Genomic DNA, 23,172 nt, shown 5'->3' on the forward strand with positions numbered 1-23,172 from the left:
AGTTAGTTGTTCAAGGTTAAGGCAATGTCACTAAAGTTGGTATTCAGATAATTTCTTGGTTACTTAGACATCTGTAAACAGATGCATTTTTCAAAGGAAACTGCATATTTTTTACACACACATAGAAATCTTTTAGAATTAGATATTCTTAAAAGGGAGTAACGATTATAGCAATCACATATTCCAAAATATGTGCACACATGAACCCCAAAACAAAATAAGCAGAAAACACAAAATGTAAGTGAACCCACATGCAAAATGTGTAGAAAAAACACACTTCTCCAGATGTTTAGGAAGACTAGTGCTGCTGTACTTGGTGCATTGAGGTCTGGTCTACAAACAGAAAATCACAAATATACTAGGTTGGTGTAACAGTAATTGCGGTGTTTGCAATTTTTAACCTTTTAAACTGCAATTACTGTTGTACCAACCTAATACAAACACACCCATACACAAATATGCCAAAATGTGTGACACACCTAAATGTGTACACAGGCGCAAACTGTGATTGACAGGTTACAGACTCTGATGTGCTTGTTTTTGTCTTTTGCAGATACTCAGTGCACAGTCTACCCCAGAAGCAGCTCTGGACTCATTTACTTTTACACTTACATCATAGACTTGCTCTCTGGCACTGTAAGTACTGAACATAATTCTGTATTTGGGCCCTCAGTAGCCTGCGAATAGATTCATTGAAACACCCTGAATGTCTTCAGGGAGAGCCAAACACAGTAAAAGAAACAGGATTTGCAGTGACCTCATGTGCAGGAACAAGGCCCACCCAGCTCCTGCTAACATATACAAGGAATATGCTTTGTCACTTGCAGCCATTGTCTTTTTCTTGGTCCCTGCCCACTTCGTATTGACCTGCAACAAAATGCTGAATTCCCCCATAGAAAGGAGTTTTAGTGAAAGTAAACACAGTTAGAATTTATTTGATTTCTCTGACATTGAGAAACCTTCCATTTTGGGGTCCTAGACTAACTGGATAAAAACTGTGTCTCTTCCCAGAAATCATGCGTGATGCACACACATGACCATACACACCACATTTTTACACATACATACATACATACTCATTCCCTGGAACCCCTTAAAAGTCTATTAATCCCAGGATAACACCCCCTGCTCTAAAGTGGAATTGATCTCATCCTTCTTACAGTAGTGCCAAGAGGTTTCTTTGAATCTTCTGAAAAATGATTTTTTTGTGAGTTTCCTTTTTTTTTTTTTTTTTAATCCCCCGTATTTTTTTTTAGCAAATAAGGTCACTGTGGGAAGTGACCCTCTCTGCCCTCTAGATCAGGGTTTCTTAATTTCGACACTATTGACACTTAGGGCCTGGTAATTCTCTGTTGTGGGGGCCGTCTGTGTATTGTAGGATGTTTAGTGGCGTCCTTAGCCTCCATCTACTAGAAGCCAGTAGCAGTTCCACAGTTGTGACAACCAAAAATGTCTCCAGACATTGCTAAATGTTTTCTGGGGGACAAACTTGTCCCTAGTTGAGAGCCACTTCTTTTGATGTTTCAACAATACAAGCATATGAACATACCTTTCTGAAAGTTACTGGTAGGAAAATGCCATGGCATTGAACTTCCATCATTCTGAATAAATAAGTAGAAAGTATTGAATTTGTCTGGTGCATTTGATTCTGAAAAAATTGTTCTTACATCTCTGACGTGTTCCCAAAACAGCTGAGTGGAATTGTCAGGTGGGTGTTGAAATGTCCACTCTGCAAGGAGAAAAGAAACTCAGCGACTCACTCAAGGTCACACTGCTAGTGAAAGCAAAGTGGGATCAAATCCCGGGACTGCTATGGGCCCCATTTCTTTCGATGACATCCCCAAAGTGAAATTTATTTGTTGATCTCCACACATCATAACCTTCTTCCTTATAGGAAAGATTTTTAGGAGACTTAGATGCACTTGGTCATCAGTGTTCAATAAGGTATGCCTGATAAAGAACAGCCTTGTCCAAAAGAATTTTCTACAGTGACGAGAAAGTTCTGGAACTGTGTGTTACCACACGATAGTTGCTAACTCTTGAACCTTTGAAGTAGGGTGATGGGAGACTGAATTTTAATTTGATTATCCAGAATTTAAATGTAAGTAGAGAGATCTAACAGTAGTTTGTCGTTGCTGAAAACAATTAAGTCAAACTCTATGAAATCAGAAAAATTATTTTCCTTGCCCAGTGGACCTTTGCCCTGTAATGCTGCATTATTTTGAGGGAAGAGATTAATGACAGCCCTGATATCAACCCCGGGGCAATAGAAACAGGTGTCATGTCATTGGGCAAGATTTAATGGCCTGTGTGCCCCACCTTTGGGAGCGTTAAAAACAAGATGGAGTCTTCTGTTAAAAAATTTACTTTTCTATTAAAAAAATTACTCAGTTGTCATAAAAAAATATAGACTATAAAGACTTAAAGTATCCCTCCCCAGAGGTCACTAACCTGTAATACCGTGGTTCTTAGCTTTCTCACCCTTGCTCAGGCACTGACGTGGTCTTGCTTAATATTTTATCATTTGGATTTTTCTTGATCTAGCCTGGCCCCTATCGATGGACATTTAGATTGCTTCCATCTTCCTTGTTGATAAACAATGCTGTGGTGAACATCTCACTTCCTACACTGCTTCTGCTTTTATGAGTTTCTCTCCTCGCTCTCCTGGACTTTTCCTGCCATCCAAGGAGGAATTTGAAGTGTTCCAATGCCCTTTCCTTAAGAAGTCTGTGCTGTATTTCCACACAGGTCCCCTCCCTTCCTTCTTTCTTCCCTCCCTCCCTCCTTCCTTTCCTTTTCTTTCTCCCTCTCTCCTCATTTGCTGACAGCTTTATTGAGATATAACTTACCTACCATATAATTCACCCATTTAAAATGTTCGATTCAGTGGTTGTCAGTCTGTTCACTGAGTTGTGCAGCCATCACCTCAGTCAATTTTAGAACATTTTCGTCATCTCAAAAAGAAATTCCATGCTCTTTAGCTATCACTTCCCAATCCCCTGACCGACCCTAAGCAACCATTATCTGCTTCCTGTCTCTATGAAATGCTTAGTCTGGACTTTTCATGTAAATGGAATCATATACCATGTGGTCTTTTGTCTCTGGCTTCCTTCACTTGGCATGTTTTTAAGGTCCATCCACATTGTAGCCTCTGTCAGTCTTTCAGGCCTTGTTATGGCCAAATAAGACTCTGTTGTATGGAAATAGCACATTTTGGTTATCCATTCATGATGGACATTTGGATTGTTGTTTCTACCTTTTGGCTATCACTTCTTTGGGGGTATATACCCAGGAGTGGAATCACTGGATCAAATGGTAACTCTATGTTTGACTTTTTGAGGAACTGCCAGACTTAACCTGGAGCTGAGCTGCGCCCCCACAACTAGATTGAAAACAACAACTTGACATGGAGCTGATGGGTCCTAGAAAAACACACTGTGCCCAAATATTCCCCAATAAAAATTAAAAAAAAATCAATTGACCGTAAATGCATGGGTTCATTTTTAGACTCAATTCTGTTCTATTGATCAATATATATGTCTTTTCGTATGCTAGTGCCACACTATTTTGCTTACTGTTGTTTTGAAGTAAGTTTTGAAATGGACATGTGAGTCCTCCAACTTTGTTCTTTTTCAAGATTGTTTAGGCCATTCTGGGTCCCTTGCAATTCCATATGAATTCTAGGATTAGCTTGTCAGTTTCTACAAAGAAGCCAGAGGGGATTCTGGTAAGGATTTGGGGAGTTTTGCCTTGGAACTGCTGATCCATAAACACGGGATGTTTTTCCATTTATTTAGGTCTTTAAAAAAATTTTTTAATGTAAGATTTACATTTCACTTGTTAAATCGATTCCTAAGTATAGTATTCTTTTTGCTGTTATTGCACATGAAATTGTTTTCTTAATTTCATTTTTGGATCATACACCTGTATTTTTAATGCTTAGGTTTTGTCTGTGCTTTATTCCCCAAACATTGACTGAGTACCCCATCTACCTCTGAGGTTGTTCCAGTATCTGGGGATACTAATGACACTGGAATGTGAATTCTTGAGGCAGAGACTGGTCTCTTGGTTCTCTGCAGTGAACTCACCAGTCTGACCTCATGCCGTTGGCTTTGTTTCAGGGTTTCTTGGAGGAGACCAGCCTCTTTTATGGGCGTTACACCATTGACGGGGTGAAATTTCAGAACTTCACCTATGACCTGCCCCTGGCTTATTTGTTAAGCACAATTGCCTACCTGGCCCTGAGCCTTCTTTGGATCGTGAAGAGGTAATGTTTGATCTTATCACTGTGTTTTCTTTCAGTTACACTGATGGCTGGAGTTTATTGCAGGTCATGGACTCTGCGAACCATTGCCCAATGGATTAGCAGAACCCAGGGTTGGGCTTTGTGGGGGAAAGTTTTGTGGGTGTGTTGGAGGGCTGGGTGTAATGTAACCGGGACATGACCACCTGGCAGGAGGAAGTGCTATGGAGTGGCAAAGAACAGGACTGTGGGATCCAGAGACCAAGGTTCAAATGTCACTTTACCTCTTAAATCTCACTTTCTTCATCTATGAAATGTGCACACCTGCTTGATGGGGGGATTCACTGAAACAAGGCAGGTAAAGAACCTTGCACTGGGTCTGGTACCTGGTAAACCTTTACTAAATTAAAATCGTCGTCATCGTCATTGTCAAATTTGCTTCCAGTTCTGCCACTAACTCTGATTCTAGGGAAATAATTTTCTCTTCTCTGAACCTTAGCTTTCTCATCTGTAGGTTTGGTCTAAATCAGACATTTTCACCTGGAATGGGACCTCAGAATCACCATGGAGCTTTATAAAATAACACATTTCTGGACCCCACATGAGCCCCACTGAAGTAAAAGTCACAGGGTGTGAAACCACTTGGGAGTCTGCATTTTGGAAAAGCACCCCAGGGGGTTCTGATATAAATTTGGCAGAATGACTTATTGCTATAATTCCTTCCACGTCTTATTGTCCTCACAACTCACTAGTAAATCCTAAAACTCCCTGTTTCATCTACAGTGGGTGGCATCTGACATAGTTGCAGCATTAAGTGCCAAAGTGTATTTTTTCCACAAAAGCATTTGCATGCGTAACAGTTATGAAGTGTGCAACAGAGTTGCATCTGACCTAAACAGGTGCTCGCGAAATATTTGGTTAATTTACTATTTAGGTCATTTATCCATCAATTGGATAGTGGCCGTATTATGGTCCAGGCATTCTGGATATAAAGGTGGCAAGGCAGCCAGGGTAACTGTCCTCAAGGAATTTAAAATGTAATCAGAGTAAAGGGCTATAAGCAGTCAAGAGACAAATGAGATAATTTCAGAGTAGGCTCATTGCTGGGAAGGAAGTGAAAGAGGCTAAGTTGAAGTGGGGGGTGGGTCACAGCTTTAGATGGGGTGATGGTGAATCCATGGAGGGACGATTTGAGCCGAAACCTGAAAGATGGGAAGAAAGCAGCCACAGGAGGAGTCAGGGAAGAACTGTCCCAGGAGAGGGTAGCAGGAACTTTAAGGGTAAAGGCCCTGAGGCAGGAATAGAGGTTTGCATGTTTATGAAAAGGACAAAAAGCCAGTGTAGTATTAGCAGAGTGGCCATCAGGGAGAAAAGATGGCATCACACAGGACCGCTAGCCTGTGTTAATGAGTTTGGGTTCTCTGAGAAGAGCCATCGGGTGGATGAAAGGAAATGATTTTCAATAATGAGATGCCTGGTTAGCGGTCACGTTTATTTAGGGTGGTCCAACACCTGACCATGTCAGAATGGGGGGAACAGGCTGCCATGCGTAACTGTTTTATTCCAGACAAAGCCCATCCGTGGCCTGTATTTTGTTGTTGTTCTGATCAGAAGCATGATTGTGTTTTGTGGTCAGGTCGGTGGAGGGCTTCAAAATCAGCCTGATCCGGAGTGAGGAACACTCTCAGAGTTACTGCAACAAGATCTTTGCCGGCTGGGACTTCTGTATCACCAGCCGCAGCATGGCTGACCTGAAACACAGCAGCCTGCGGTATGAGCTTCGAGTGAGTGCTGCTGGGGTTCCCTCCATGGCTTCCTGGCCAGCAGGTCATGTCTTGGGAGGCAGGTGTGCAGCTTGCAGAGGAGCGAGGTGGGGGCCCGGTGGTCCCCAGTGCTTAGCAAGTCTCTCCCTTGTGGTTTTCCAGAGCTTTTTGCAGTGCACAGCTTCCTGGGGTTGATGACTTTAGGCTTAAGCATGGAGCTGGTGAAATGGGGCTGGGAAGAGAGGTGGGGCCATGCCTGCAGGTGCGAGGAGATGGGGCCTTCCTTCCTCCTTTGTCACCCTGTTATTTTTCTACTGTGTGAGAACCTGTCATAAACATCGCTTATACCAGAAGGAATAAGACTAAGGATGGAATACTAGGATGATAAAGTTGAGTGGAGAGAATGTGAAAAAGTAGAAGAGAATTTCTAAAGCTAATAAGGAGAGAAGGCATCATAAATAGCATCGTGATCAAACCTACTGGGAAAAAAAGGAGGAGGGGACAGTTACATCAAAGCGGAATAAAGTAAGATGAAGAAAACAAATCAAATGCATTATTTGTTACACTAAATATGAATAGATTGAATCCTTCTATTAAAAGCAGATTGGGTTAAAAAAACAAACAAACCACCCACCGATATACTGTTTAAAGAAATAACATATACAACATATATAAGTAATGTCGTGAATAGCTTATAGTTCTCTTTTCACATTTATGCAAAGTCTAATTGAATACTTCAATAGGTGGTGCTCCCTTGACTTAGGCCATTTGTAGACATGCAAACTAGTTAGGTTTCATCTGGAAGGTGTCTCTTGGGGGAGATGAATATTGAAGGGGAGTCTAAAAGATGGATAGGGAGCGTTATGGTGATGCAAAGGAGGTTCCACCCCTGACTCACAAATGAGTTTACTTTGGTCCTTAGGCTGACCTGGAGGAAGAAAGAATACGGCAGAAAATAGCAGAAAGGACCTCAGAAGAAACAATACGGATTTACTCTTTGAGACTGTTTTTGAACTGTATTGTGCTGGCCGTCCTAGCAGCATGCTTTTATGCAATCTATAGAGCAACTATATTCTCGCAAGAACACATGAAAAAAGTAAGGACTGCATGAAAGTCAATTTAGCTTTTACTCTGGTTGGACGTTATGCTAAGTGCCTTGTAAACCTCTGAGACAGATACCATCATCACTTCTATTTTACATACAGGGATACAAATTTGGCTGATATGACAGAGAACCAAAATTCAGAGGTGACTGATTTCCACTTAAAAAAAAAAAAAAAGCATCCAAAATGGAGCATTTGGGATACCTATTCCTCTTGGAATTCACAAATTCAAATCCAGCTGACCTGCCTGATGTAATCCCCAAGTTCTCCACTTAACCTTATTGGGGCCTCAGTTTACCCAAAAGAATAGTGGTTTTTAAAAACCCAAGTTGGTTGTGGCTCTGCTTCATGAAATCAATCATAGAAGCCCAGGTTCCTTCCATCTTGTGGCTCTGCCATCCTTAGGGTGTGACCCTCTTCTGTGTAGTACTTGATAGTTTACCACATCCACATTCCAGCCAATGGAAAGGAGATGGGGAGGGCACACCCCTCCCCTTCAAGGTCGTGACCTAGAGGTTGCGCTTACAACTTCTACTCACATCCTTTTGGCCAGAATTTAGTTAGATGGCTATACCTAGCTGCAAGGGAGGCCGGGACATTTAGTTTTATCCTGGGTAGCCCTATCGGTGGCTAAATAGTCTATTATTATGAAAGAAAGAGAATGGCTAATCTAAGTCAATTAGTATCACAGCCTTGAAAACACTTACATTGACCATTAATATGTGGATTTTTTTATACCGCACCTAAATTAATCCAATAGAGCTCATTTTTCTTCTAGTATGGTATTAGCTAATGTTTCCTCTATTTGAGGAAAGGAGGAAGGCTGTGGTTCATGGTAGGGGCCATGTTGAATTACATGTGAATTTCATTTTGTTTTTTTGCTAGTAAACATGTATAGTTGAATTCTTTTTTTTCTTCCAGTTTTATTGAGGTATAATCGACATATAGCACTGTGTACGTTTAAGGTATACAGTATAATGACTTGACATAGGTATAGCTGAGTTCTTTTAAGGGCGACTCATTTGTGATATAACCTTCCTTATTATACTCTTGACCCGTTTTGTTATCCTCATAGGAAATTGACAAGATGGTTTTTGGAGAGAACCTCTTGATATTGTACCTGCCTTCTATTGTGATCACGCTGGCCAATTTTATCACCCCAATGATCTTCGCCAAGATCATCCACTATGAGGATTATTCCCCAGGCTTTGAGATCCGGCTGACAATCCTTAGGTAATGCCTAGACATGCCAAGCAGCTCACCAACCACTTACCCGCTCCCTTGCTCTTGGCAGACATTGCTAATCAATTGTGGCACCTTTTCCTGCTGAGCCAAGAAGCCTCTTCAACATTCATACAATCCCCATGAATGAATTAGGCTTTGCACATGCAGTGAAATCTATTTATGTAAGAGTCTACTTATCAGTAGTATATTTTTGGTTCATGTATTAGCATTTTGACAGCCGAGGGCTAGGGTGGGGTCCTAGGAGGAGGTGTTGCTCTGAAGATGTTCGAAATAACCAGGGGAGTGAGGAAGAGAGAGAAGGGAAGGCAGCTGACAAAGGATGTTACTGAGCAAATCGCCGCTGTTTAGCAACTGGGGTCCAGTCCTGCTGGGTAACTCGGAGTTGTGTGGGCAATATCTGAGAGTTTTCCCACCAAACCAGATATTCAGCCTCTACCGCCTAAGGGTGGCCGCTCCCAGAAACATTAAGTCTCCCACACTTCTACCCACTAATCCCACACATGCGCCTTGGGTGCAGAGTTCCAAGCACTTGCAGTAGGAACGTGAGGCATTTGCTGGAATAGGGAATGCTGAGAAAATATGCCCAGGTCACCTGCAGTGTGGGCTGCAGTTGACTTTTTATAAGTTGCTGTAATACCGCTTCTCCTTTCAAAGCACTACTCTGTGTCATTTAAAAAATGACAGGTATAAAGCAGAGTGCAGCGAGGCAGCCCAAATAAGTTGAAGAGGACCAGGTGGGGGTCCTGGGAAACGAGCTTCTCAAATGTCTCACGTTGTACTTGCATATCTTTAAAAAAAGAAAAAACACAACTTTTTGTTTTAGAAATTTTCAAACAGAACAAATGGTATCACAACCCCCCTTTATGTTCCACTTACCCACATTTGCTAGTCTTGTTTCAGCTTCTCCCCCCACTTTTGCTGGATTGTTTGAAGCAAATCTGAGGCAACAAGGTCATTTCACCTGTAAACACTTCAGTATATCTCTAAGTGACAAGGACTTTTTTTTTTTTTTAACATAACCATCATGACCTCTAATAAAATTAAGTCCGTTCCCTGATGGAAATGCAGATGGACTTGGACGATTGATTTGTTCAAACCAGGGTCCAAACAATGACCACGAGCTACGTTTGGTGGTTATGTCTCTTAGGTCCCTTTTATTCTTTTAAGAATTCCCCCTGCCCTTATGTTACGCCCTTGATTTGTGGGAGAAACTGGGGTACTTGTCCTGCAGAATGTCTGCTAGTCTGGATTTAGTTCATTGTTTCTTCACGGTGCGTTTTATTTTCTGTACCTATAGTCACTGTAAACTACTGTGTAGATTCAGACTTGTTGTTAGATTCTGTTTCAGTTTTTGATTTGGAAACCTCGGTGGAGCTGGGCTCTCACCCCACCGGGAGGCGCATAGTGTCAGGTGGATACTGAATAATGAGCAGATGGTGTGGACTAGCTTCTTCCCTTCGCCCACTTTATGTTTCTATTGTAATTATTTTTTATTACAAACCACACAATAGAAAAGTATCTTTAAAAAAAAAATCGCACTTACTATATATGTTCTTCTTGAATCCTGCTTTCCCCGGCAGCCCTAAGCTGCATGGTTCCTCTTGTTTATGCCAACGCTTACACGTTTTGTTTTCTTTTAGAAATAGGGTTGTATGGATGCAAAACTCTGCAGTGTACTTTTTCCACTTTCCAATATATCAGACATCTCTCAAAGCTGATAACTTATGAGATTCAATTCGTTCTTCTTCAGAAATGCATAAAGTTCTGTCGCGTGGCTGTATTATCATAGATTCAGGAGTTCCCAGCTTTTTTATCTTTTTTTTCTGCTATTTGAAAAAAGGAGTGGTAATATATTAGCATAAACGTTGCCAGTTTTAAGTATACAACTCAGTGGCATTAACTACATTCCCAATGTTGAGCCATCCTCACCACTGTTTCCATAACTTACTCATCATCCCAAACAGAAACACGACCTGTTTGTGGGTTTGCATCTCTGCTCCCAAGGGCCCAGCCTGCCCCGGGGCCTCTTCTTCCCCTCCTCTCTCCTCCCTCTCTTCCTGCAGGTGTGTCTTCATGCGGCTGGCCACCATCTGTGTGCTGGTCTTCACCCTGGGCTCCAAGATTACATCCTGTGATAACAACTCGTGTGAGCTTTGTGGCTACAACCAGAAACTCTACCCGGTGAGGCTGCGGGGATGGGAGCGTCCTGCTGGGTGGGTCATTTGGGAATAACAGGCCCGTGGTCAGAGAACAACCTTGAAGCCATAGTTCTGAGTCCCAGTTGATCCACTCTTGCTGCATAGCAGTCTGGCACACCAGACATCTCTAAGGGCTTGGAAACCAAAGCCTGAGCTGGAATCCAGGGCGGCGTCGGCTGGTGGCCTCCCAAGGCAGCAGGATCTGGGGATGGAAAGGGCGTTGGGAGGAGTCTGAGAAGCTGGTTTGCTCTGCTCCGAGTCGCGTCTCAGCGTCGCTTCCTGTCTCTGCTTTCAGTGCTGGGAGACCCAAGTTGGGCAGGAAATGTACAAGCTGATGATCTTTGATCTCATCATCATCTTGGCCATGACGCTCTTTGTGGATTTTCCTAGAAAGTAAGTGTGAGGGGTACCTCGCTCTTCTCTGCCCCCACTCCTCCCACCCCTGCTCCTGCCCCAACGGGAGGATCTTCTCACAGCGGCTCTCCATAAAGTGCTGGGTGATTCCACAGTCCCTGGAAGCCACTGACAACCATCCAGTGACGTTCAGACAGCACCAGGCCATTGGTCCCCCTCAGATAGGCCACGGGAAGAGCGGAAATGGCACTGCTTTCCATGGGGCTTCAGTGGGCATGGCTTCCTGCTGTCAGCACAACCCCGGGTGTCTGTGGAGACCCTCCACGCCACAGTGGACACCACATTTCCTGGTGTGGGTTCAAGCCCCAGCACTGCTACTTGCTAGTCATGTGACCTTGGGCAAGTTATGTAAGCACTGTGCCTATTTTCCCACCTGTGAAATGGGGATAGTAGCAGTACCCACCCCATAGCATTGTGGGCGGATTAAATGAGAAAACGCAGATGAACGTGCTAAGAACACTCCAGACTTCAGAACTAGACAGAACGTCCACTGTCACCATGATGATTATTGTTACTATGCCATCATTTTAAAAATTATTCTCAGCATCTCCTTAAGCCTTAAGTGAAACACTATTCGCGTAATCAGTTTTTTACCCAGATCTACAAATTCTCCAGGCATGTCAGAGGTCCAGTAGGCCCTGACAAATAAACATTAAACTAGAAACTTTTCCTTTAAAAAATGACACAAACATGACATGAATATGTGCTTATTGAAAATTCAAAAGTATTTAGAATTTAAGTAAATACAGAAGTCTGGAGAATAGTGGGAGATTTTGTTGGTTGCCACCCAACTCCTCAGAGGTTGCCATTGTTACACTTTGGGGAAGATCCAGCAGTCCTTGAAAACAAAAACACATTTGCATAAATCCATGTATAAGTAAACACATAGTCCTGAGAGAAGTGTTCTTTCCCCTACGCCTAAATGGGATCACGTTACATCCACATAGGTCTGCAGCTTTCTTTTTGTACCTCCTACAAACAAAATATCATGAACTTTCCATGCCAGGACACATGGATTTTCCGCATTCATTTTAAGGTCTGTCTAATATTCCACTATATCCATGGCTTATCATTTGTCAGCCCAGCCCCTACTGATGGGCATATGTGTTGTTGCCAGTATTTTTCCTAATACAGTGCCACAGTGAGCAACGGTGTGTGTTTCCCTCGGCCGCTTGCCCTCAGGAAATTTCTAGGAGTCCAGCATGCTAGGTGGTAGCGTCCTCACAAGCTATTTTCTGTGTGGATGCCCATGACATCTGGGGCTCAGTGGCAAGCCAGAGCACAGAGACTGCCCAGGTCATGCATTGTCACCACAAGCTGGTCAAATAGGTTGCGTTACAATCCCCCCACATTCCAGATGAGAAAAATGAGCCTTGTCTAAATCTATTTGGCTCAGAAGTTGTAGATCTGAGACTCGGACCCTGGTCTTCATGATTCCAGAATTCACTCTGCTGTGAATCTTCTCGACTTGTGATGAGCCAGTGTCCATGAGAGATCTGTGTGGAAACAGCCCTGATTTTGGAGACGTGGTTCTGTGGCCGTGGCAGACGCTTTGTATCCAAGTGAGAAATGGTCCCATTTGTTTCCAGGCTCCTGGTGTCCTACTGTTCCTCTTGGAAGCTGATGCAGTGCTTGGGACAGCAGGAATTTGCCATTCCTGATAATGTTCTGGGGATCGTTTATGGGCAAACCATTTGCTGGATCGGAGCCTTTTTCTCACCCCTTCTCCCTGCCATTGCAACCTTGAAATTCATTATCATCTTCTATGTGAAAGAGGTAAGGAGAGGTGGGCATGGGGGCTGGTACCCTGAACCATTCTTGCTTGAATTTGAAAGTTGTATGTTTGGAGCTCATCTGCATCCTGTCAGATGTATCAAAATGACATCCCTTATTGGAGATATAGATTTATTCTGGCAAAAAGGCTGGATGGATTTTCACGTTTTCATAATTTTGAGAGTTTTGTTAAGAATTGTTGTGCTCCCGTGATTTAAGGGTCAGTTTTATATGTTGTAACTGTTTTTAAGAGTTGAGTTGCAATTGATTGATCTGTTGACTGTGGTACATTTTGGTGATGTTTAACGGAATGTTGATTCATTTAAATGTTGTAGTTTTCTGTTTGGATTTTTGAGCCAGTGCGTGTATTTCCAGGTCTCAGTTATTTGTGTAGGTTCTTGAACAGCTCGTAGGCCCTATGCACTGTGCTTGAACTAAATGCTTAATGGAAGAAGTGGCCCCGCAGACCACTAACCTATCTGGGCTTATTCATAAAACTTTTTCCTTTATTATAGAGGAAATATATGCTCAACATTAAACATTGAAACAATCCAGATGTGGATTGTTTCATCTCTTCTTCCAGAAGAACCCTCTGTTAACAAGTCCAACATGTGCTGATTACTTACTATGCTAAGCCCTGAGGATTCAGAAATGGAAATAATAATAGTATTAATAATAATGACGAGGATAATAGCAGATGCTAATAATATCATGTTCCCCTACTCTGCTGAACACTTAGAAGCTGAAGTTCAGAGAGGTTAAGTAACTGGTCCAAGGTCACACAGCTTACACGTGACTCCTAGGATTTGAAACCAGGCTTATCTCACTCCAGAGCCACTTAAACAGGGCCTTGAAGTGGGTGAAACTTTCTGCTGTGATGTTTTGGCCTTTGAAGAGTTTTTGATGCTTTCATTTGAATGAAGTCACCGAAGGAGAGATGGATGTGAGAAAGCTCTTAGGAACTTTTTCCGTTTCCAGAAAACACTGGTTGGCCAGTGGCTTCCCAGTGTGTAGCACAGTAAAGAAAGTGTGGGGGCAGTGGAATGGGCCACGGACACCGGGCGGAGTTCTGACACTCACTCCAGGCCTGACCGGCCAGCTGCCCCCACACGGGACACTGGGTATTCTGGTACTCAGTGACCTCCACTCAGGAGATGCTTTGGCTCCTGCTGAAGTCAGAAGAGTCTGATGCCACCTCCCAGTAATGCAGCTTTGAAAAATATTAAAGAGAAAGTGTATGTTGTTACTATACCTCTCTCCTCCCCAGTTGATATTGCCTTCACGTCGTCTTTCCCTCCGTGGAAATATTTCTTTTTACAATCAGAATAAAACAAGTACACCTGTAAAAAAATTCAAGACAAATCTCAATTTGTTGCCGATCCATTTAATGTATCTCTAGACCCCTAGAAAGAGTGCATTTTCAAAACTTTGGTGAGCTATGGGACAGAGTGCTGGAATCGACCGTTTCCATTTCATAGTGCCTCGTGGGACGTAAAGCTCCCTTTCTCGTCCTTTCTAAAGGGTACAGGGTAGACCATGTGTGGATGCACTTTAACCCATGAGGACCCGAGTGATAGCTCTTTCGCTTGCTTCCAGTTATCCCGTTACCAACAGCTGTAAGTAGTACACATCCATCCACCACATCTGTGTATTTGGGCCCATTTTTCCTCTTTTCTCATCAAGATGAACCCCCCAGTGTGGGGATCTGGATTAAACACTTTCCATTTTGGATCTACAGTGCTGACTGCCCTCTAGAAAGGTTAGACCCACTTACATTCCCACCGTAATGTGTGAATGTGCTCGTTTGTTGTCAAGGAGACTGGACTCTTAATTCTTTTTCTTTCTCTCCCTCCCCTTAGATGAGTCTTATTCATACCTGCAGACCCTCCCCGAAGCAGTTCAGAGCATCCAACTCCAATTTCTTCTTCCTGTTGGTGCTGTTGATTGGACTGTGTTTGGCAATAATACCTCTGACAATCAGCATGGCACAGTAAGTATGACTGTTTTCTAGAACCTATCCCTGCTTCCTGGCATGTCCTTCTCTCATGTTCAAGGGTCTGTTGCATTCTTCATGGGCTTTCCTCACCGTGTGTCACCGGCAGAGGTCAGTAAGTCGCTCCAGGCTTAGCCAGGCCCACCCTTGCTTGGAAATCTCCCTCTGGTTGCTGGAATGTCTTGGTCCACTTCTGGAACTTGGACTTGCAGGGTCACCATTGTTTCTGAGAGTGTCAGTTGAGTCTGTCTTACCCAGATCCCTTTTCCTAAGCCCTGTCCTCTCTTCCTCCCTTTGGATTGTTTTTGTGTTTCTGGTTATGAAAATAATACATGGTCATTGTAGAAGAAAACAGAGTTTCTTCTACATTGTAGAAGAAAACAGAAAGAGTGTAGGATAAAACAGAAAGCAGGAAGTCACCCACATTCCTGCCATTGTGGTTGAGGGTTTGTACTTAGCAAACATTTATTTAGTACCTTCTCTGTGCCAAGCACTATGCTAGATGCGAGGGTAGAAAGACATTTAACATATGACACAAGGTGCTAGGGGTATAAAGATATTTAACATATGACTCTAGTGTGGAATTTGAAAGAACTGAGAATCAGAAGTTGAGGTTTCAAGCTCCAGTGATGCCAATCCCTAGGGGTTTAACCATTTATACAAGAGGCTGGCAAACTTTTTCTGGAAAGGACAAGAAAGTAAATAATTTAGGCTTTGTGGGCCAAATGGTGTCTTTCGTAGCTATTCAACTCTACTGTGTAGTATCATGAAAGGAGCCATAGACAATACATAAACTAATGGGCGTGACCCTGTTCCAATAAAACTTTATTTATAAAACAAGTGGTGGGCCACATTTAGCCCTTGGGCTCTAATTTGCCAATTCCTGACTTATACTCTCATGGAATTTCATTTCTTCATCTTTAAATTAAAATCCTTGAACTTTGAATCTCTCTCTCACATTTTATTTTTTAAGTAATTTGAATGTATATTTTTATTATTATAGTAATATGTATTATATATAAAAAATTGCAAATAATACAGAGGAGTATAACTTAAGGGAAAAAATTGCTCCTCTCCTCACCTTCGTCCCACTCTGCACAGGTAACCACTGTTAATGGTTTATGAATATTTCTAGAAATTCATTATGAAAAAATGTATTTATTTTTAAAAAATACATATGGAATAATACTGTAATCCTGTTTGGCAGCTTATTTTTTTCTCTTAATTTTATGTTGTGCCCTTTTCCATGACAGCAGTTAGGACTCTCATTCTTTAAAAATATTTCTTAGCTTTGACTTAAAAAAAGAAAAAAGAGGAAATACATTCACATGGCACAAAACCCAAAAAGCATAAAAGAGTAGATGGTGGAAATTCATTTTCCAATCCTATTTCTCTACTCCTTACTTAGTTTCTCTCTGGGAGACAGTCATATCTATGTGTGTGTCTGTCTCAGTGGCTCTTTATTTATTTCTTTTTTTCTTTCTTTTTCTTTTCCCCCTGCCCTGCCCTCTTTAGTATTCCATTGTATGAGTGGATCATAGATTGTTCATTTATTTTCTTAAACAACACGTAGATGATTTTCAGGAATTTTGTTGTTGTTGTTGTTGTTTTTTAAGATTTTATTGGGGAAGGGGAACAGGATTTTATTGGGGAACAGTGTGTACTTACAGGATTTTTTCCAGGTCAGGTTGTTGTCCTTTCAATCTTAGTTGTGGAGGGTGCCGTTCAGCTTCAAGTTGTTGTCCTTTCAGTCTTAGTTGTGGAGGGCGCAGCTCAGCTCCAGGTCCAGTTGCCGTTGCTAGTTGCAGGGGGTGCAGCCCACCATCCCTTGAGGGAGTTGAACCTGCAATCTTGTGGTTAAGAGGACGCGCTCCAACCAACTGAGCCATCCGGAAGCTCAGTGGCAGCTCAGCTCAAGGTGCTGTGATCAATCTTAGTTGCAGAGGGCAGAGCCCACCATCCCTTGCAGGACTCGAGGAATCGAACTGGCAACCTTGTGGTTGAGAGCCCACTGGCCCATGTGGGAATCGAACTGGCAGCCTTCGGTGTTAGAAGCACCGAACTCCAACCGCCTGAGCCACTGGGCCGGCCCCAGGAATTTGTTTTTATCATTAAAAATAGGATTGTAATAGAAAATCTTACACATAGAACTTTGTGATGTGAATGTAGGCAATTCTTTGTAGGGCTTAATTTAATTTTTTTGCATTGTAATTTTACTTTTTTCCCTACTTTGTATTTTGAAAACTTTCCAAGCTATAGAAAAGTTGAAGAAACTTTATCTATTGTGAAAACTCATTTACCCTTCAACTGATTGTCCCAAATGTTCACATTTTGCTGCAGTTTTTTTCTCTCTCTGTGCATACATTTTTGTGTGTGTGATGAACCATTTAAAATAAATTGGAGTTTCCATGATATTTATCCGAAATACTTGAGTGCAAAGTTCCTAAAACTGAAGACATTCTCCTTCCTGTGCGTCCACAATCACATTAGCACACCTCAGAAAATTAATACGGGCATCATATTCCTGCCATTTCCAAATTTCTCCCAGTGTCTCCAAATAGTCTTTCATAGCTTTATTTTTAAAGTGAGGATCTTTAAAGTTTTACCCATTGCTTTTGATGGTTATGTCTTTTTAGTCTCTTAATCTTTGATTCTTCAAAGAATCCAGGCCAGTTCCCTCACCTCTACATGAAGAAACTGGAGACTTATATCCCCACATTCTGGATTTGTCTGATTATTTTCTCACCGTGTCACTGAACTTGTCCTTCTCTCCTGAATTTCCCGTAAACTGAAAGTCAGGTCTAGAGACATGAGGAGGCTTCAGGGTAAGCATTTTTGATAGAATATTCCAGAAAGCCATGAGGTCAGGCGGTTCCTCACAGGTCACTGTGAACAAAGACTTGTGGGCATTCCAAGGAGGGACCGTCAGCCTTACCGGGCTCCTTGGTCTGTGTCCTGGCAGCATCCCTTCCTCGAAAGCCTGCGGGCCGTTCACCAACGTCAACACCACGTGGGAAGTGGTCCCCAAGACGGTGAGCACCTTCCCTAGCTCGCTGCAGTCCCTGCTCCACGGCGTCACGTCCGAAGCCTTTGCGGTGCCGTTTTTCATGATCATCTGGTGAGTGAGCACCCCCTGGACCCCTGCGAGTATTTCCCACTGCGGCACCTGCTCTCCACGGGGGAGCGAGAGCTCACCTGCTGCTCTCGATATGTTCCTGAGCCTCTCTGAGCCTCACTTTCCCATCTCTAAAATGGGCACAATAATAGTAATTCTTTCAGGGGGTCATTGAGCAGTAAGAGCCCACATGTAAGGCACTTTACCTAATATCTGACATAAAAACCCAATAAATGTTGCCTGTTATTCGTATTACTGACTATTCACAAAAACACTTGCTCTTTGAAAAAGGAACTGATTCCTGGGCAGAGAGAAGATGACAAGATTAGGAGCATACACTTGATTCCTGGCTCTACCATGAATAAGCTGTCTGGCCTTTGGTCATTACCTATCTTCTCTGAGCCTCAGTTTCCTTACCTGGAAAATGGGGCTAAGAATGGCCTGTGCCTCATAAGGTTGTGAGAAGAAGGGAATGTGGTGATGCCCGTAAAGTGCTTAGCAGAGAACTGGGCCATTAAAGGCTGAGTAAATGACAAGTGTTACATGTGAGCGTGACAAGGGTCTTTGCTGCACAGTGATTCGTTTTGGGTGTTAAAGTAATTCTAATCATGGATATGTACTGAGGGTTTACTGTGTGCTAGACATTGTTCTAATTACAGTCCGTCCTCAGTATTCACGGATTCCTTCCCCCCCCCCCCCCATTCTGTGAATGTACCCACTCACTCCTCTTGGGGAACCAGTCTTGTCTTTGGCTATGGGGACTTTCAAAAGAGTATCATTGGTGTCAGTGGTTCCAATGGCCCTCATTTCCTTAGCTCTATCTGGGGAGATTGGACAAGAAACCACCTCCCCTTCATGAAATGAGCTTACCTGCTGTTTGCCTGGGGGCTTGCCCTCCCCTGCACTTGTCCTGCTTCCCAAAGATAACAATTTCAACCACCCCCATGTGAGATCTGGGGCTGCACAGAAAACAGGAACCATTGCCAATTGCTTTTATTAAAAACTATATTATCTTAGGCTTGGGTTTTACTATATTATCCCATTGTACAGATGAAGAAACTGAGGCCAAAGAGATTCCACAGGGTTCATCCACAGCCAGTTCATGTTGAGCTGAGCTGACTTCCTGGACCAGCTCCTTGTCTTTGCCTGTCATGTTGCGTGTGCCGGGGGGAAACATCAGCAACTTTTAATAGTAACTTTAAAACCAAGGCGAATCACACACACAGTCTCTGCGGCCACTGCCAAATAAAAACCCTCTGGCTGTTTCTGATGCCCTCTGCTTGCGAGAGATGGGGGTTTTCTTTTTCGAGCAGAAGTCCAATTGTTCCAGGTAAAATGTGGCGGGCTGTTTTTCTAGTGGCCTTCGAAGGGTGCAAACTCCCTAGTGACCTGTCCGCCTTGTGTTGTTGCAGCCTCATTATGTTTTATTTCATCGCCCTGGCCGGAGCACACAAACGGGTGGTCGTCCAGCTCCGAGAGCAGCTGTCCCTGGTAAGGAAGCATGCAGGCCCATTGGGGCATGTCTGGGAAGTGACGGAACGTGGCACTTTCCCCAGGAATGCTGTGGTTCCCCTCCCCCTACCACTCCCCCAAAATCTGCCTGCAGGCCGGGCCTCCTCCAACATCATTCATTCACTGACTCGTTCATTCCTTCCTCGTGTATATTGAGCATGATATATGACCTACGCTGTGCTGGGTTACAGTGGTGAAGAAGGGAGACAGGTCTGCTAAAGAAAAAAGATACATTCTGGTAGCCATGACTGCTATGAAGAGAACAGAAACACGGGAGTTAGAGTGACAAGCGGGCCCTCTGCTGCTGTAGATGGTGACCACTGGAGGCCTGTTTGAGGAGGCGACATTGTATAGCTGAGATGTGAATGATGAGGAACCGATGCTGGGAGGTCTTACCGATGAGAGTAACTGGCAGAGGCTAGTGTGAGGGAATGAACGGGGGCCGCCGGGGGTCAGGAGGGAGGCTGGAGAGGCCAGATGATGCTGGAATAGCAGCCCGGGTTCCAACACAGCCTGAGGGCTCTTGTCAGATGTGTGGGTGCACTTCTGAGCACGATAGGAAGCCGTTGGAGGGTGCGAAGTACAAGTGTGATCTACATTTTAAAAAGATGATTGGCTGCTCTGTGGATGGGGCTGTGGAAGGGACAGGAGTGAAAGAGGCAGGCCAGTTGGGAGGCCATTACAATTGTTCCATGTGTAGGACCCTTGCTCTTGAGTCAGATAGGTAATTTATTAGGTCGAAATGATGATATTTGTTTCCAAATATACCGAATGTGTTCTGGAACCTGTTTCTTTTTTAGGAAAGTCGTGACAAGCGTTATTTAATCCAGAAACTAACGGAAGCCCAGCGGGATGTGAGGAAGTGACTCGACTGGTGGTGAACACACTGCTGCCTGTTGCCTATAAGTTGACTTAGTGACCTGCCGAGCCTACAACGCCCACCTGCGTTTTAAGAGAAGTGTTTAAAAATATTTTTTCTGGAGTTCGGACCTTTCCTGAAGGTGCGTGCAGCTCCGGTGGCCGTGTTTACACAACCCAGCCTGTACTTAGGGCTTTAATGACTTAAAAAAGCAGGTTCAAACACCAAGTCTTTGCCTGTTGACCAGCCACTCAGTGACTCTACCAAACAACTGACTTATGAAGACGTTGAAGCTTTTATACCAAAAATGGAGGAGGAGACCTTTTATATTTGTGAAAGCGTCTGTGTGTCATCTTTTAACGTCAGCTGTCGAGGTCATCCGTTCATGAGGCTGGTTCTAGGGGTTTAGGCTGAGAAGTGTTCCTTAAGAAGCAGTAATGACCCTTTGAATGGTTCTGTAGATTTGAAATGAGACCTTCTTATTTTTTTTAATGAAGAGAAAGCCTTGAGTCATGATTTTTGGAACAGACAGTGGCAACGTGGAGGATGGTTATGCAGTTTCAGCGACTGATTGTGATGAGAGAGAAAAGCCATTTCTGCCGTGTAAGTCTCTGAATGGCCCAGATGAAGCCTTTGGAGGAGAAGGGTTGCTGCAGGATGGCAGCCTTGATTGGTCAGCTCCTGGGGCATTCTGCCACCACCTTATTACTCGGGAAAGCTGCCTTCAAGGGGCTGGATATTCACAAGCCTTCAGTTCCCTTCTAGGGCTGATTTCAGAGACTTGGCTGAAGGTCCTCTGCCATCCACATTAAGAGGCAGACAGAATTTGTCTCTCTTCCAAATGCCATTTCCCTCCCTGCACTGAGCTCTCTGTTTCTGAAGCACAGTCATTTCAGAGCCAGGCTGGAAAAGGCTCTATAGTATTTATTTGAGTCGTGGGTTTCTGTGAAAAAGGGTTTGGGGGATGTGTATTGCACGTCTGCCTGTGCCAGTTGACCAGTCTAGACTGAATGTTTGTTTCTTAAATACACATATCCATATTTTAAGGGTTATCGTTAGTTGTGCTTAAAATTTTAAATGCATGTGCCTTTATGTGATAAAACATGCAATCTCAAGATTTCCGTTACAGTAAAAAGTATGCACTAAATACCTCATCATAAGCTTACCGAAAGTGATAGCTCTGAACCTTTTAATGTGAGTCTAAGTTATTGTTTAATGCAGTCAGTTTTCATTTTTATATCTTCAGAATTGTTTTCAAAGTACTTGAGTTTTGTCACAGACCATTGGAAGCTTCCTTCCTTTCCCTGGCTCTAAACCATTCCTGGAGGTGCCCTGGAATCTCACGCTGGGTGCAGGTTTTAGAAAGTTGCTGCTGTTAAGAACATTTCCAAGCCCCTCCCACATTACTCAAAAATGACTGGCTCTTTGGTCTGTGCAGCAGGGCAAGCTTACCACAGCTTCCACATATCTGTCTATTTGTCCCTTTGCCGGACCACTTTCTTTCCTTTCACAAAGATAGCATTAATGGGATGTTTTTGTACCTTTGAGACCACTAAGTTTTTCTAGCTTTTCCTGTCTTTGTTGAGGTTTATGACTTTTTTGGGAGGAGGGGGGGTCACACATCTGCCTTTATTGTCAGCAGCAGGTGGGACACTTGCAGAAATAGCTAAAAAAAATTAATTTACAAAAGCAGGGATTCGGTGAAGCTGTCCTTGGGATCTCATATGTAGAGATCCAACTCAGAGCAGCAAGAAGGGGACCCCAAAGCCCATGAAGAGCGAGGCCACCAAGGAGATGAGGAGCTCTTTGTAGGTGTCCCCAGTGAACTTGGTGGAGGTGACCTCATAAACCACCAGGCGGAGAAGAACATGCCAATGGCCAGCAGCACCCCAGTCAGATGGGGAGTAGACAGCAGATGCACTGGGCTGGTGAATCTGCTCATGGCCTTGAGCTCCATCTGGCCGGACGCTTAAGGTTTATGACTTTCTCAGTCTAATAACTAGCATCAGGGAATTTTGAGTAAACAAAAGTTCATTCCACCCTTACTTTTTAAAAATTCTAATGGTTGGCATGTGTGCCTGGTGTATTTATATCATGTTCTTGCCTTCATGCTTCTGAGGACAATCAGGTTTCTCTCTCTCTCTCTCTCTCTCTCTCTCTCTCTCTCTCTCTGTCTGTGTGATAGAAGCTTTGTTTTCTTTCCCTATTATAAAACTGATACTAAAATATGCTAATATATTTGTTGTAGTTAAATGCTGCTAATTTGCATACCTTCTACTTGAATGTTTTCACATATTTTGGTAACGTTAATAACTTCAAGTGATGTCTGTATAATTGTTTAAGTGCAGCTCTCATTAACCAGCGTGCATTAAAACTACTGATTAAACAGTCTTGAAGGGTTTTTTTAGTGTGATTTTATATATTTGAATCCATGAAGGTTTCTCGTCAGCAAATAAGTGATCAGGGAAAACTCTCTAACAGTTTGTAAAGTTCTTGGCCTTTCCCTAGAACCAGAGAGAAAAAAGAAGTGTTTAATTATAATCCAAGGGTGTAAAGTAGAAAATGAAAGCCCCCTTCTCACAATCCCAACCCTCTGAAGTTACCTGTATTACATGTTTTATTATATACTCGTATATCTTTCCAGATATGCATTTTTGATTTTCCCCCTCACATACATACTTTATACATTCGAAAAATTATTTCTCTTGGATAGATCCCCAGAAGCAGGATTGCTATATCAGGGGATATGCATTTTTAAAACATTGCCAACAAAATATTTTCTCTTATGACTTCGTTTTTGGAGCAGTTTTAAACTCACAGCAAAATTGAGAGGAAGGTGCCAAGATTTCCCATATCCCCTCTGTCCCCACACTTGTACAGACCCCCCATTGTCAGCATTCCCCCATCAGAGTGGTACCTTTGTTACAACTGATGAATCTGCATTGACACAGTGG

General features: G+C 43.1%; 1 protein-coding gene and 1 pseudogene across 2 annotated transcripts in view; one reads left to right on the forward strand and one right to left on the reverse strand.

Annotated features, from left to right (window-relative positions):
- Positions 1-22,609, forward strand: part of TMC7 (transmembrane channel like 7) — a 40,209-nt gene extending 17,600 nt beyond the window's left edge. The window contains exons 5-16 of one of the 2 annotated variants that reach the window (XM_019753065.2): positions 554-636; positions 4,122-4,267; positions 5,880-6,027; positions 6,929-7,102; positions 8,185-8,342; positions 10,418-10,535; positions 10,848-10,945; positions 12,556-12,742; positions 14,599-14,729; positions 17,695-17,850; positions 19,260-19,338; positions 20,160-22,609. In XM_019753065.2, coding sequence (XP_019608624.2) covers positions 554-636; positions 4,122-4,267; positions 5,880-6,027; positions 6,929-7,102; positions 8,185-8,342; positions 10,418-10,535; positions 10,848-10,945; positions 12,556-12,742; positions 14,599-14,729; positions 17,695-17,850; positions 19,260-19,338; positions 20,160-20,225 — 1,544 coding nt within the window. In that variant the 3' untranslated portion in view covers positions 20,226-22,609. Of the gene's footprint in view, positions 1-553; positions 637-4,121; positions 4,268-5,879; positions 6,028-6,928; positions 7,103-8,184; positions 8,343-10,417; positions 10,536-10,847; positions 10,946-12,555; positions 12,743-14,260; positions 14,356-14,598; positions 14,730-17,694; positions 17,851-19,259; positions 19,339-20,159 lie in introns of those variants that run through there. The other variant, XR_012493063.1, reaches the window with a different exon arrangement.
- Positions 21,895-22,175, reverse strand: LOC141569501 (dolichyl-diphosphooligosaccharide--protein glycosyltransferase subunit TMEM258 pseudogene; annotated as a pseudogene).
- Positions 22,610-23,172: the final 563 nt, after the last annotated feature.

This window comes from Rhinolophus sinicus, linkage group LG18 (genome assembly GCF_036562045.2).
Source record: "Rhinolophus sinicus isolate RSC01 linkage group LG18, ASM3656204v1, whole genome shotgun sequence".
Lineage (NCBI taxonomy): Eukaryota > Metazoa > Chordata > Mammalia > Chiroptera > Rhinolophidae > Rhinolophus > Rhinolophus sinicus.